Source organism: Electrona antarctica (genome assembly GCF_951216825.1).
Source record: "Electrona antarctica genome assembly, chromosome: 8".
Classification (NCBI taxonomy): Eukaryota; Metazoa; Chordata; class Actinopteri; order Myctophiformes; family Myctophidae; genus Electrona; species Electrona antarctica.
In genome coordinates, this window is record NC_136789.1 from 1,906,846 (window position 1) to 1,923,329 (window position 16,484).

General features: G+C 42.0%; 1 protein-coding gene across 2 annotated transcripts; it reads left to right on the forward strand.

The window, feature by feature from the left end:
• Positions 1 to 80: 80 nt before the first annotated feature.
• Positions 81 to 16,259, forward strand: LOC306928593 (P2R1A-PPP2R2A-interacting phosphatase regulator 1). 2 transcript variants are annotated; one of them, XR_013790721.1, is made up of 11 exons: positions 81 to 284; positions 591 to 879; positions 1,989 to 2,073; positions 3,213 to 3,269; positions 5,003 to 5,049; positions 5,246 to 5,303; positions 6,712 to 6,776; positions 7,131 to 7,186; positions 7,692 to 7,776; positions 8,368 to 11,939; positions 12,116 to 16,259. XR_013790721.1 is itself a non-coding variant. In XM_079508827.1 (10 exons), the coding sequence occupies exons 2-10, from the start codon at positions 779 to 781 to the stop codon at positions 8,489 to 8,491; spliced, it is 678 nt and encodes a 225-aa protein (XP_079364953.1). In that variant the 5' UTR covers positions 81 to 284; positions 591 to 778; the 3' UTR covers positions 8,492 to 16,259. The 2 variants fall into 2 exon arrangements, 1 of the variants encoding a protein (XP_079364953.1); XM_079508827.1 differs by having other exon boundaries at positions 8,368 to 16,259.
• Positions 16,260 to 16,484: the final 225 nt, after the last annotated feature.

Here is a 16,484-nt window from a genome sequence, read left to right on the forward strand (position 1 = left end):
CACATTGCAATATTATATAGTGGGCTGCCTGCTATACTGACTACTGGCAGATCACGAAGTCTCTTCTCATGTTGCAATTTGTCATCTTTGCCGCAGTATTTTATTTGGCCAGCGAGTGGCGCTATTCTCACAGTTGATGAACTACCTCTATTTGGTGAGGGACTATGTTGTAAAATCTTTCAAATAGTTTTAATTTCGACCATGCTTCTCAGCGTTTGAAGATTTGGTGATTATCGCTGAGGGCGTAATGGACAACTTTACCCGAGAAACGTCTAAACGCCCTGGTAGGTTTGGGAAAGGCTCCTGTGCGATTTTCTCCTTTTAAACGTTAGCTGAACAGCTAATCCTAAAAGTCACGTCACTTTCTGGTACTCGAATTAAAAGTTGCGTCGTGTAGCGATGACACCTAGCTGGGTGATATTTATATACCTTAGCAAAAGTTATCAGTGTTTTCGTATGGGTTTTTGTTGAGCTTTCTCGGATCCGCAAGATTTGCGTTTTGAGACACCAACACATCAAGCATATTGCATTGGTACAAATCCCCCCCGTGAAAGGACTCCATTTCATCTAGTCGCTGTACATTTTCCTAGGGAAAATGCGATAGAGCAAAGGAAACTGGTCCGGGACTATTCCCCCGCTGACTTGGCGGCTCTGGCTTGTTGCATCTGAGGCCTGCGGGTCAGGCTTCCAGCGGGCTCGAGTAAAGCCCAACGCCGCCTTCGAGTGGTTGCACGGCGGCAGGAGACGCTGCCAGGCGACGGGCCGGAGAATCGTCAGAATGGAACGGATGGAAGTGGATCAGTGCGCAGGCGCACCCTCCGCGTCCGGAGGAGGGGCTCTTCGTAGATCGAATAGCGCCCCCATGATCACCAGTGTCAGGTCAGACACACATACACACACACACACAGGTTTTTGATTGATTGATTGAAGTATGTATTAACTGTGGACGACACAATAAAGCATTTAATACACTTGTTTACAATAGGGTCCACCATTTTCAATTAATCAGATCATTTAGAGACGTACAAATATACACTTCTATATAGCCAAAAACAGGAAATCATCATAAAAGGAGGTAAAAAACAGCCGTCCATAGGTGACCTTGAGAGCGGTTTTGAAGGAGCCAAGGGATATGCATGTCTTAATGACTGTTGGTAGGGTGTTCCACATTTTGGTGGCATAGGAGCAAAATTAACTTAGTCCCTTGTTTGTGCCGAATCTGGGTTGCACATGGTTTGTTGAACTCCCTCTGGTGTTGTGGGTGTGGACTTCATTGACATTAAGGAAGTATTTAGACAGGTACATGGGTATCTTGGTGGTGTAGCGGATCTTGTGGACCAGACCCATTGCAAGATGCTGTACTCTTGTCGGTCCCCAGATTTATGTGTATTAAAATGGACTGCCATTGTGTGTGTGTGTGTGTGTGTGTGTGTGTGTGTGTGTGTGTGTGTGTGTGTGTGTGTGTGTGTGTGTGTGTGTGTGTGTGCCCGTGTGTGCCCGTGCGTGTGTGTGTCAGAATGGAATGGAATGGATGGAAGTGGATCAGTGCGCAGGCGCACCCTCCGCGTCCGGAGGAGGGGCCCCGGACTGTGTGTGTGTGTGTGTGTGTGTGTGTGTGTGTGTGTGTGTGTGTGTGTGTGTGTGTGTGTGTGTGTGTGTGTGTGTGTGTGTGTGTGTGTGTGTGTGTGTGTGTGTGTGTGTGTGTGTGTGTGTGTGTGTGTGTGTGTGTGTGCTTTCAGCCTCTGGGACCAGCCAGTGTGTACTATACATCAGTAGTACATGCACATTGCACACACACACATGCACGGGCACACACACACACACACACACACACACACACACACACACACACACTCCTCTTGTCATTTTTTTTGTCAAAACAGTAAGAAATACCTACATCACAGACACGGGTTGTTACTGTCTCGCTCTCTTTCACTGACTTTTACTCTCTCTGTCACCCTGGCCTGGACCTGAATCGCACTTTCCAGTGATGGCATGACGGTGTTCAGTCCGATGAGCTCATCACGGTACCGACGCAGCAGTGTCTCTGTCAACCCCAGCTGCCCTTCAAGGGTGAGAGTCTGTGAGAGAGTATAGGAGTGGGTATATGCATTTGTGCGTGTGGTCTGTCCCAGTTTAGCCCATAGTAATGTTTCTAATAATGTACGTTTTGCCATTTTCACTAAAGTACAACCCCTGGACATGATGTTAGTATGTCGCAGGGACTTGTCCCAATCCAATCCAATGTATGTAAAAGCTGTTGGCTGACCGTGACCGCTATTAAGAGAGGGCATGGTAAATGGTGCATTTATATAGTGCTTTTATCCAAGGCGCTTTACATAGATTGTGCATTACATTCACCCATTCACACACACATTCATACACTGATGGCGGCGGAAACCATGCAAGGCACCAACCAGCACATCAGGAACAATTATGGTTCAGTGTCTTGCTCAAGGACACTTCGACACTAACTCTGGAGGAGCCCGGGTTGCAGTTACCAATCGGCCACCATCCAGCCACCCTTATGCTGTGTGCCAAGCACTGGTTACAATCTTTCAGAGTCTTAGGTACAAGTACAGGGTACACCCAGTGCACAATGACGAACACATTTACATGTAGGACTGAGGACGTTTTCTGAAAATATATGTTATGCTGCTATATACAGTACTGTAGTGTACATAGAAACAGGAACCCCAAAACGGGTTCCCGTCTTGAAGGGTAAAAACCCCAAAAGGTGTTCCCGTCCTAAATGGGTTAAATTGACTCCAGGGGAAGGTCATACACATAATGTATGTAAAAGCTGTTGGCTGACCGTGACCGCTATTAAGAGAGGGAGACATTGTGAGCTTCATATGATATGACAACATATGATTGAAAGCAATATTTTGGCTTAACTTCATTTGGTGTAAACCATGCATTGTGGAACACTGGCTTCTCTTTCAACCTCCACGGCGGTAGTGGTGAGTTATCTTGATCTTATGCTGGCTAGGATAGACTAGTGCAGCGGGACAGAACTCGACTACAACACATTCTCAGTTGTTTTCCATAAACATTTGGAATTCATATCCAGAAATCTAGCTAATCCAACTAACAATTAGTAAAAGATTTCCACATGAAATGTACAAATTTGTTGTGTGCTTGCCGTGGTTTGTGTTTGAGAGTGAATGTTGGCTGGCCTGCCAATCATAATCTGTCCTGTCTTGTTGTAGGCACTCCCCCTGTCTCCTTTCTCATTGACCAGTGAGAGGTCAGACCACAAGAGGCAGGTAAGGACAATGGGGGCTAGTTATTAGTATGTACTTGGTGATACTTTTGTCATGAATGCCTGTGTTATTAAGGCCTATAAAGTACACACAACAGAAACCAAGGATTACATATTTCATGAGCGAGAGATCACAGTAAACAACCTAAGCATTCATCTGAACGTTTGATGGGATGCATTTTTGTCTCCACCAGCTGAAGGCATGGGGAGAGTATGTTTTGCACACTGTGTGTGTGTGTGTGTGTGTGTGTGTGTGTGTGTGTGTGTGTGTGTGTGTGTGTGTGTGTGTGTGTGTGTGTGTGTGTGTGTGTGTGTGTGTGTGTGTGTGTGTGTGTGTGTGTGTGTGTGTGTGTGTGTGTGTGTGTACAGCTAATCGCCGTCACCGTTAACCCGGTCGATGCCAAACTTTGCACCCACTCCCTGGATGCCAACGATGAACCTCTGCCCCGAATTTTCCAGAACGGCCTGTTATAGCGCCAACCACTCTATCCCTAGAGGCCAAGGACAAACCTTTGACCTTTTTTCACATTGCCTTTTATAGTGCCACCAGGAGGCCGACATTTTTGGATATTACTCCTCCAGATTCTGTCCAAAAATCCCACAAATCATTACACAGTATCTATAGTCATGCGCTCAAGAAGGATCTGTCCGATATTTCATATTCCATCCTTGGCCAACATTGGCTTTCAAAGTTTGTAGGATTGGTCCATTTTGAACAAAAAGCCTCAAATCATGAACGGAGCATGCAATTTACGTGAAATCTTTCATGCACTTTACTACTAGGCTGATGAATATATCCCACCCTTTTCACATTGTCTGTTATAGCACCACCAACAGGTGTATTTTTGTAAAACACATTTTGGGAACAAAATGCCTCAAATCATCCAATTGCCATCAAAGGCGTAAGAAGAAATGGCACCCTTTTCACATTGGCCTATTATAGCACCACCAGGAGGCCACAACCTGACCTAGCCTGGTGGAGACCTGTGCCCTGAGGGGCACCTTTTCTAGTTACACATGCGGCTGTGACCAGATTAACATTGCATCTAAGGAGCGGTCGAGCCTGCGTGCACATACTGGTTCTTATCAGTGTGACTTTGTCTGGAAATGCATCTATGCAGATAGGTCAACAATGTCTTAATACAATCTGAGAAGCTTGCAAACAATAGTTGACAGTCAGTCCTAAAGATCAGATTTGAGAAACAAGTCAGATTTGCCTGCAGTTTGAACAAAGCCTTATAATGTAATGTAGTGTATACTATGTGTTCTCATTGAGAGCTGTACAATATGTGCAAGGTTTGTTGTAGATTAGGAAATCCTTGAATGCACACACGTCTATTGAAAACACACTTTATCATACCATCTATATATGCACTTTTACCAATGGGCCAATAGAGCATGCCTGCTTGCTCAGGGGAGATACCAGTATTGAATTGTGACCTTTTTGGCGGGTCAACCAGTACCAGACCACAGGATCTACATTTCTAAATAGAATAGCAGGTAGACCAACTGGGTACAGGCTTTACTGCAATCACTGCAGATGTGCTATTACATTGTATCAACATACTGTACCTTACAGATTGGTCAAAATGATATTTAATTCACTGAAAGTTACATAGTGTAGCATTTGTTACATTTATTTTTTACACACACCTTTTGAAGAATGCTTCCTCTTATCACATGCATGGATAGATATGTAAACCCACATGTCGTTGAGTGTGTGTTTGGTTATTTCAGGAGGAGAATATGGAGATGACACTCAGGGAGAGTCTACAGAGACATAGGTACTTGTCTGACGCACGCACACGCATGCACGCACGCACGGCTCACTTCAGTACCACTGAATTAGTTATCTCTCTTTCTTAACCTGGTCTTGTTTTTCACCTTCTCTTTCTCTCATATGTATCTTATTTCTCCCTCTGTCCTACTCCTCCTCTTTCTCCACTACGCTGTTCGTCCCTCTTATTTCACTCTCTGCAGTGCTTCCAGTCTAATCCCTTCGTCTCCTGTCAGCCAGTGGCATGACCACTTTTCAGGGGTAAGTAGAACAGTAATTCTCAACCATTTTCATTTCAAGGACCCCTAGTTTGATATGAATTAGACCACAGACCCCCGACCCCCCCCCCCCCCCCAGTTGATACAATTTCATCTGGGACCGCAATCTACACTGTAAATTCCTCAATGTTTACTTTATTCAACAGACCCATAAGGGTTCATTTGGACCCCTGGTGGTCTCTGCACCTGATGTTGAGAAACGGTGACAGTGGCACACAATTACAACAGGTGCTGGATCACAAAGGCAAATACTGAAGAGAAGGAAAGATCTAACTCCGAGAAGCTACTTTTTCTCAGGACATAAGAACAGTACACAATATTGTCTTTTGCAACATCCTGGTACTCTTTAATTATTTAATCTATTCTTCCCATAGAGTTACATTAGAACTAGAAAGAGGGTAATCTGCCATTTTCTGGCCAGTGAGTTTGGGGGTCTATGCGCACAATCTGTGTGAGTCTGTGACATGATGCATCTGCATGGGGAATCAGATTAGATAGAAATCTCTATATAAATAGTAGTGAATAGTAGTGAAAGTTAGCACACAACTTTTGTTCATCAATGGATTGACACCTACAGCAATTCCATCATTTTGACTTTCAGTCAAATCAATGTGCAAGTAGTTGTTATCACACTAAAGTTATCACGATATAGCAGGTCGATCAGACCTCGTACTGCAGGGCTGTTCTAACATTTGTTTTCATTGGATACAGACAGGATTGTATTAGGGATTCTGGCAGCCAACGGGCGTATGCATGAGAAGTTGAACATTCGGCTCATATCATGATCACCCACAGGTGGCCTTCCCTCCTGCCATTCTTAACATATGAACGATTTAACCTATTTATAGACAAACTGATTAGCTACACCTGGCCTACGGAGCACCTGCTCCATGGATTACCCCTCAGTAAGGGCCGCGCCCAGGGCACCCCTCTGTGAATTCGTCTATACCTGAGGACGCATCTGTGTCACCTCATAGCTTTTAACCACTTTAATCACTATTCAAAACTTTAGCTGTTGAAAAATAGCAGATCTACCGAGTGCCGCTCTATGAGCTTGTAGATCTACTATTTTTGAAAAATCGTGAAAATGTGTGCAAATCTTTGAATATATATTATTTCACAGCGAACGTTTTTAACTCAAATATTTGCTTCTGGGGGGTCCCTGGAACAACATATTTTGAGATGGGGTCGGCGGCCAAATACACAATTTTGGGAGTCCTTGACATGAAATAGTTTGAGAACCACTGACATAAAAACATAGGTAAGACATTTTGTAGAATCAGGTCTCAGGTCTAAATGGGTTTAAAGAGAATGGTGGGTTGGTGAAGTTGACAGTTCTGCTCCAGTTCCTCTAGTTCTAAACATACTATAACTCTTATGGTTCTACCCAGGGCTTCCATTCACAGGACAGCGGTGTCACGCCTAATTCATCTCCCAGCCCTACGAGGAGGTTCAGGTATATCACATTAATCAACCTTATCCTCACTGGTATTGATATTGTGGGTGTTCTGTTATAAAGTGAAATTCCCCTTGAATCAATCACACAGCTAGTATAAGACACACTGTTTGTCCAGTTTGTCAAACGCAAAATGACAGCTTATCAAACATTACGAGCTTGTTTATAGATGCAAGGTTAACCAATGTTGTTTATTTTACTTTTATTTAAATCACATTGTAGTGCATGTCAGTCTATTCTATGAAATGTGCCAACATAATTAAATGGGTTGTTTTTGTCATGGAATGAGATTTGATACATCTGTATCATTTTTATGTAAATCTACAGTGACTGGATTCCTTTATTTTTCATCAGGCCAGTTTTGAGCTCCACTGTCAGATGGCCAGCATTAACTCCACTCAAGAGGAAAGGTAGGTGTGTGTGCGTGTGCGTGTGCGTGTGTGTGTGCGTGCGTGCGTGCGTGCTTGTGTGCAGGGCTTAAAGTTCTCAGTCCTGGGGACTGATTTCAGTCCTGAGGATCTCATAGGGGTCATTTAATGAGATCAGTGCAGATTTGCAAAAAAACATTTTCAGTCTTGGGATTGTTTTTGGCTTTAAGCCCTGTGTGTGTGTGTGTGTGTGTGTGTGTGTGTGTGTGTGTGTGTGTGTGTGTGTGTGTGTGTGTGTGTGTGTGTGTGTGTGTGTGTGTGTGTGTGTGTGTGTGTGTGTGTGTGTGTGTGTGTGTGTGTGTGTGTGTGTGTGTGTGTGTGTGTGTGTGTGTGTGTGTGTGTGTGTGTGTGTGTGTGTGTGTGTGTGTGTGTGTGTGTGTGTGTCCTATTCTAAGTTCACTCTAATCAAGTCCTCCAATCTGCCAGGATGTGTCCCTGCTTTACGGTTTGTTTAATGGGAGTTCTGTTCATCTGCTGTGTCCTTCAGGAGGGGTGGAGTCTGACGGGCCACCCAAAAAGCTGTTTGTTGCTGGGGTAACAGATCCCGCCCACTCCACCAGCTACACAGTCAGGTGCGCTGCCTGCTTTAAACAGTGGCAAGACACACACACACACACACACACACACAATCAAAACAGTATGTGAAAACAAATCAGAGCGCAGATCTACTCACGCTTTCATATTACTTTCACTGCCTCTCTGTTTGCCTCGCTCTCCCTTTCTCTCCCTCCTATTCATCATGAAGGTACTGTAATGTTGGGCCATTAACAACAGTGAGTCAGTAACAGGATATCGGTAGAGCTATAATGGCAATACAGAAACACAGGAAGGAATATGTACCCAGGTCTGGACAGTCTAAAATACACTGGGCAGAAGTTCCGAATAAAGGAATCTGAACTAGCATAACTACACCCTGTGTGCATTGTTTACTCTGGTATAGTACTAAAAAGACTAAAGCCTAATTTGTACTTAGCTGCACATTGCACACAGAAAATAGCAGATGTACAAGCTCACAGTGAAATGTGTATTTTTGGTGCGCGACAGCGGGACGCAGCTGAGCATAACTCAGAGCTATTGTATACTCCTTGTTGGACAAGCCTTTTGACGAGAGTTGTAAAACTGACGCGATTCCCTCCCTACTTCTCTCTCCGCCCCGCCATCAGTGTGTCACAGGCCGTTGCAGTTTCTGCTCAAGGAGGAGCCATTCCGCTGTGTTCCAGTCCGCCAGGCAGCCCTCTGTCTTTATCCCCTCCTCCATCCTTCACCCACCACCACCCTGGTCACTAAATTACACCTGACCACCCACACGTAACTCGCCCGGAGACACCAGCCTGCCACCATGTGCACAGCACATCACAAAAACAAAAAACACTGCAAGTCGGAAGTCCATTATTTTTCTACAACCGGAGAACCTGATATTTACCATAGGTGCCTTATTTGCTCCTTTGTCGGCACAGAGGAGTTCTGCCCGGAGCAGAACCCACAACAGCTGTGTGTCATACGTATATGTGAGAGATCAAATTGGCCATTGGATACTAATGGCTTTGGCAGAGTGGTCTGAACAGAGGGTGTCAGCCTACAGTAGGTCAATTGGAGTCTACTCCCTGCCCTACATGCCTACAGGGGTATTCATCACTAGGCTTCTACCACCGTGCCATGAACCTTACAAGGGTGTGCGGTATATCAGTCAGGATCTGCCTCTACCCTAGGTAATGCATGGGCACACTGTGTGTATCAGTATCTTTGGCACAACACCTTGCATTTCATGGAAAAAACTGCTGAAGGGATTACCATGGATCATACATTTTTCAATGTTACATTATCTGATGCTGACTAAAAACTACAGCGTGTATATTCCATCATGCATTGTGGCCTTTAAAAGGCTGGCACTGGCCAGTTGGAATGGAACAATAAGGACACTATTCATCATTAGTCATCTGGATTTCCTCTTCAGCCCAATTTTTACTTTGTCGTACAACAGAGTTGTGCACGAATATAGCCGAACTACAAGCACACAATGTGTCGCAGGCGCAATGCATTGTGAGCTTGCAGATCTGCCTTTTCCAGTGATGGAGTATAATTCGGGCATTACTCTCTTTGAGTAAAACTTCATGTTGGACTGCGCTTTGCAAGCCGATCTGACAGATAGACATAGTTTTTTCCTGCTTGTTAGGTGAATGGAGCGTCAATGTCCCATACAAATAGCTCAGAGAGAGCAGGTCCCCAGAACCAACCATAAAATCTCTTTTGAAATTACAAGTCAGATCTCTTCTGATTATCTGCATTTAGCAAGTTTTAATTAAGATGTAGTCATACAGTATATTACAGTATGTTACTACAAAGTGGCACCTTGATTTGTGAGGATGAATAACAGCATGGAGACAACGTGTTTGCTTGATACTGCAAGGGTCAGATTGTCTTGACCAGTCCACAGCAGTCTTGTCGCGTTGCATACTGGAAAATTCTTAATGTTCCACTGGGAATTCAACATTCATTTCTCACAGGGCAGCATAAGCCAAAACTTAGCTTACAAGCTGAAATTATATTTGTTAGAGCACTTACAGAAACAGTTGGAGTAACATCTGCATACCATTGTATCAAGCTGGTACATATTAACCTGGGATAGAGCAGCACTTGAGTTATTCCCTAGCCTGTCATGCTGAAAACTCCGCCTTCAATCTGTGTGATTGGCTGAGACGCACAGACGGAGCACTCGTTTTGGTTTACGGTATAAGCTATTCCATCCACCCTGCCATGCCAACTCGGGATAGTGCCCTCATTGACGAACGAGACCATTGTCTGTGCAGTGTGCACACTTGCTCTGAGAGTGGCTCGCTTTAAAAAGTTGTGCATTTGTTATTACTCTTGCACATACGCAGGACGATGAGTCAACTAAAATGAGTGCTCCCAAAAACAACTGGCTTGACGGCTGGTTTGGGAATAACACATGGTCCAATCCAAACCAGATAATCTTTTTTTCTAAACCAAAACAGAGTATGAGAGCTTTTTGTCTGAAAGTATATATATTTTACTTTTTGATGATATTTTAAAACCAAACTTAGACATAAACCCAAGAATTCAATTGCAAAATTCAGCACACCCCAACTTGTGCTCATTGCCAGTAGCTAAATTGTAGATAGCATGACCCCAACAATACTTGGCTCGAAGTTAAAATTAGCCTTAAGAGATACTTTAGAAGTTCTCTGTATACATTTTGCTGCTCTTCCATCTTCAGAGATGTTTTAACGGCATAGTCCGAATTGGTTTTCCAGGTGTTCTAGAAGAAACTTTTGCAAGCCTTATGGCTCATTTATAATTTGTACAGCTGTTTCGCTCGCCGAAAATATAAATAGGCTTCATGGACATGAAGTGTCTTGCCTACATCTCCCTAGTTTCGATAACTAAGGAACTGGAGTCCAAAACGGGTCATGTGTCTACTTCTGTCAGGTCCCAACATAACGGGCACAGAAATAGTTTAAAGAGCCTGGGGAGAAGGTTCAGAGACCACAAGTCTAAATTGGGGCCCGGCCTAAAAACGTATGAAGCTGTGGTCTAAAGGCCTTAATGGCTCTGTGTCTATATGTTTATAGTGTATCTATATGTGAATATTCAGAACGGAAGCTTTACTATAAGTTACTTTACCCTCAGTTTTAATCCAATGGGGGTTTTGACGACAGATATTAAATCCTCAGGCAAAGCTCTATGCTATTGACTGTGCTCTTTCATTCCTGTTCTTCAAAAGGTGTTTTAAAGGCCCAAAAAGAAGTGGTTTGTCTGAGTTTGCCAGATCTTATTGAGTGGTCTAATATGGTGTTTTGCAAATGCAATGTTATGGTGCATATTTAATTTGTTTGCTTAGTTGCCTTCCTTTAATGGTCATAGTTTGCAGTAATTGGCCTACATACCAGTAGACACTTTTCAGCTGTTTTGTCAGAATACTTTGAAGCGCTTTATTTGAACAATATATCATTCTTCTATAACTATTTTCCAGCAGATGGACTAAAGTGTCACTTTCTTCTTTGGATGTGTTTTCTTATGAATGTGATCATTGTCCTCAGGTTAGAGCATTGTTTTCTTACTCTTCATGGGTACTAGGGTAGGAAATTGGCTTAATTAGTTCTAAAACATTATATATGTTCTTTTGTTTTATCTTGGGCAGACTATCCAGTATTTGTGAATATTAATAACACTCCCCGAGACAGATTCCAAATAACTTAAGATATAACGTGAGGTCATAAAGATGTATACTTTGGAACATCTGCAGAGGCAATGGATCCAAAGAACCTTTGTCAGAGTGCAGAAGAGTTTTGTTCTGTAGTAGAATTGTCAGTGTAAACCAGAGAAGATAAATGCCACTTTACATTACAGTTCTTTCCCCTGGTATCTGGATTTTGAGGGGGAGTTTATAATATGGGGTGAACAGTTTTTCTTACACTTTACATGGGGCGGCAGTGATGTGAGAATCTAACACTTCCCCATAGATTTTGGAGCATTTTAATCACCATAATAGTGTAAGAGTTTGCTAATCTGCACATCCCTCTGTGACACATTTCACCAGAGGCGTCAGAGACCAGGGGGAGACGTGTAAATGGAGCGTTCGGTTGTTGGGATGATCTCTGTAATTACTGGCTCGCTCCTATAAATATTTGGCGTCATATTATGTGGATATACATGTACATAGTAGTATATGCTCAGAAGGAATATTGCCTTGCTGTCCACACATCCTTGTGCCTCAGTAGTATTTTACCCATGGCCTATTGCAGTTTTTCCTCACTCCATGGGTCACTCCATGGGTCACTGATGTTCTGACAGAGTCACAGGCTAAGAACAACATTGTTGAAACAATGTTTACGTATTTGCTTATTTTGCAATTACTTAGATGGCGAGGTGAATGCCAACTTCTGGTCCGAGGTAAATCATTTGTAAACCATTGTGTTTTGCACTGGACCCTAAAATATAGCCCGCTGGGATGTCATGTACATACAGCAAATATGCGGCCATATATTTTTAGATGTAAATCTATGGGGAAACGGATAGGGCTGTCATTCCCACACTCTTATGCTTCATTTATACTTAGTTGTGTGCCATTGTCACATGCCAAATATAGCAGATCTACAAGCTCACAACATGTGATGCGTTGTGTAGATCTGATATTTTCAGCACGCGACTCCAGCGCACAAGTATAAATCACCCTTTAAGGATGTGATATTTCCAGCACACCATGTGTTACTTTTGAGCACATTTGTTTATCAGAAACTATTGATTAATTTGACTATTGAACATGGGATAAAAGTGACATAAAAGTTGTGTTCTCCTTATGTTGAGGCATGTGTTAAAGATTCCACATCCTTTCCTCCTGACCTTTCACTTGTGAAATATGTACATAATTTCTTAAACTGTCTGTGTTATACCAGTGCTGTTTTTATGTTGCCAATGGACAAAACATTTTTCCAATCTACACTATTCGTAGATTTTACAATTCACAGATCACACAATTTTGCACAGAAATTACTAGACCATTGTAAGAAAGAAAAAAATGTTTGTTACATGAATGGATGCATATCTAGATACAATGGATGCTGTTTATCCCTCTGCCCCCCCCCCCCCCCCCCCCCCCCACCCCACCCCCTCTAATTCTTGGGGAGTTGGGCCCACTTTCTGTTCCAACTACTGATCTCTGATGTTGGTGGTCAAAAAGCACATTTAAGGACATGTCTGTTAATTGATGGTTGCAAACTATAAATCTGTAGGAGTCGGAAAGAGGTTGATTTCATAACCGTGGTGGTGCAAGGTGATGCAATATACCGTACATCTGGTCCTGAGATGGAAATTATACAGGACATTATAATGAATATGATCAAGCGGTTGAGCCACCAGGGTATGTCCAACCTCTAGATAAGTGGTTCTCATTCTCAAAGTGGCATCCGAGTTCCATGGGGTCCCCAGCAAAAGGAGTTAATATATATACTATAGTATCAAAATCTGTTTAACCACTTTAACCTTACAAGCCCACAATGCGTCAAAACATTTTAACAACACAGAACACAAATCTTGTACCGGGATCCCTGGCAAAAATACTTTTTCAAATGGGGGTCAATCCAAATACATATTTATTCGGGGGGTCCTTAACCTGGAAAAGTTTGAGATCCACTCCTCTCGATTCAAAATCATCAGCATTGGTTATTCTTCACAAACGTGGATGAAGAGTGTTGGTCCTGCTGTTCTGCAGTGTCAAAAGAAATATTATTTTATCGTCATTGTCTAACCGCAATAATGGACAGACCTTGACATCTCTCAGGAACTCCCGAGAACCCCATAGAATAGAATCAATAGATGGTTGTGAGGTACACAGTAAAATCACAGGTTATCATGTAACTCAGAGTATTAAAATGGACCCGTATTGGTCCATTTTCCTCTATTTCTATACTCTAAGGACAGTAGGACTTTACAGTGAAACAACAGATTGCCAAATGCTAAGCAAAGCAAATTATTTTCAAAGGTGTACAGAAATAGGCTGTAGTGTGACATATTTAAGTGTATTTTATGATGGAAGCACGCCATTACATGCTCTGCTTTTTTTTATGCTTTTGCTTCTTTCAAAGAGCAGTGATAACTGTTTGTCATGCATTCAACATGAAATGCAGTGACCATTGCAATGGGTTTGACTGGAACTGCTCGGTTCTGACAAGCCCAAACTAACCTATTGAATTGCCATAAAATGGCACGACACATACACTGATCTTGGCATGGATCGCTGCATCAAAGAATCGTTTTTTGGGGCCATTTTGTTAAAAAAAGAAAATAAATATATACTGTATGTATTTTCGGGCATACATTTGTGATACTTTTACTTGGTTTTGCAATTGACAATATGTTCCATCATTCATTTTAAGATTTTCATTAACTGATAGCTAGTATTTTTTCCAGTGTGCTTCAATGCATTCAGAGTGAGTTCGAAATGTAAGTCTTGTTTATTAATTTATCTTCCATTCTTGTGTTCTCCCGAGATGAAGACATTTTGTTTTATTTTTGGAATGATGGATGTCCTATTTTAGGAACATATTTTTTCTTTCTTTCTTTTTTTTTAAATTTAAGTTCGAGGTTGAGTTCATAGCATTTGCCTGACATGATGTTCATGCCTTATTAGCCTAGCAGTGTCAGTTTAAGTGACCTGTTGCATAGGGTCACTTCAGCGTTTCCCAGAAGCAACTCTGTGCTTAGAATAGATAGATCATCTTGGTGCATTGGAAGCCGCTGGCAATAGTGGTTTGCAGTGCTAATGAGGCCTTCTGGGAAACATTCTCCGGCAAAACTTGCCACGTCTTTCAAATCTGGGTTTAATGAAAAGAATATCTTTTCAAATATTGGCCACTGAAACAGATGACAAACCATATCCCAGCTCCCCCACCCTTAATCTTCTTCATTTGTGGTCATAACGGTTTACGTTTCTGTGGCAAAGTGTTGAATGTAAATTTGCTTGTCGTGGCCATCATACAGTGAGTGTATACAGTAAAGCTTCTTTGAAAACAGTTTTTGCAAAAACGTTGACATTACAATAGAGAAGCTGTGGTCAGTGGGAGTTGGGATTTAAGAGAAAAAAAAACCTTGTCTTGCCACCAGTAACCAGACCAAACTTCACAGTTAAAATGCCAAATTTAATTCTGAGAGCATACAAATGTAACCAAAATGGTCTATTTGGGTCACTGGGTCCATTTGGACCCATAATGTGGTTGTACATTTGTACGCTGAGTTATGGGGGATTTTACTGTGTATGACCTTGTCCTCAATTTGACACTGTGCTCTTAACTGTCTTTTAAGGGGCTCTTATCTTCCTTCTATTCATGCTGATTTACTCTTCATTGTTCGTTTGTATTGCTGTTATTGCCGTTCCTATACCGTTGTTAAAAAAAACAATATTCACATTTCTATCGGCCACAATCTGAATGTGTGATACTTTCCGTAAACTGTGTCAGTGTGTCAAGTGACATTTGTCTGTGGTAGAATATCTTAATTTTTGTGTGCATACCTCTATAGCATTATATGGGCACAATGATTAACCTTCAATACCAAACCAAGTTGAATCTTTTAGTAATGATTTTGCACTTTTGTCAATCAATATTGGGCACTCGAGCAAGTATAAGGCATAGGCTTACGCCCCACTAATGTAACACCTCAGAAAAAAGTACAATCAATGATTTGCTTTTTATTTTTTTAGCATGATTCATGGCTGGATTGTGAATCATCATTAGACATCATATAGTATCTAATGAGCTATAGCCTCGTTGCATTGAAGATGTAGGCTATAGATGAATCCATAGTGGTGCCTTGTAGGCCAGCTGTAGGCAATCAGTGCTGCGGTGTCAAGCTGTGCTTAATGTGACACCGCAGATATGATTGCGCCCCGGGGCACCCTTCCGTGGATTGGTTGACATGTGTGCCCTCAAACTTCAGGATTCATGATTGGAGGTTGATGGTCCCAGAATGCTTGTGGAGTGTGCTCACTAGAAATTACATTTTCAACTGGGGTGAAAATATCACTTTAACCACTTACAAAAATACGTAGAGGCAGCACACAGCAAGAATAGCAGATCTACATCTAAAGATGGCTGCTAATTCATCTTACTCTTCAGACAAAAAAAAGCGTGTAAAGAGAAGATAGAAGTGAAGGATGAGAGAGTAATGAACTAGATCATTTGAGAGTGGAAAGAGGCGAGCAAGAAAGGGAACTTAAAGCACATCTAAAGCCTGATATATACACTTGGTTGCACTGACAATAGCCCATCTACAAGCTCATAACACATTGCAGCACAACGTGTTGTGAGCTTGTAGATTGGCTATTTTTGTTGTGCCACACCTGTGTGCAACTAAGTACTTTAACTGAGTCCATTTGTACCATCTCAGTCAAATTCAGACTTTTACTATGTATAAGAACATTCAGACAAGTATTTTCAAAATGTAAATAGTTTTTCTTTTTCTTTACAAATACATAAGATAAAGATGATGTATTTTTATGGATCTGTAAAAGAATAAAAAAATAAAATACTATATTCATTCATTCCCTCCAGACGAGTCCAGAGTATCTCATGGCTGTAAAATGAACACAAAATGTTACGTTTTTAGTGAAAACAAAGCCATGTACACCATATGAATTGATCTCATATTGTATATGAAAACAATCATGTAATTAAAAATGTATCATTAGAAAACGTGTTCTCTTGAATCTTCTGATTTGGAGCAGATCATGCGTCCATTTCCCAAAGAAATTGAATTTTTGATTTCA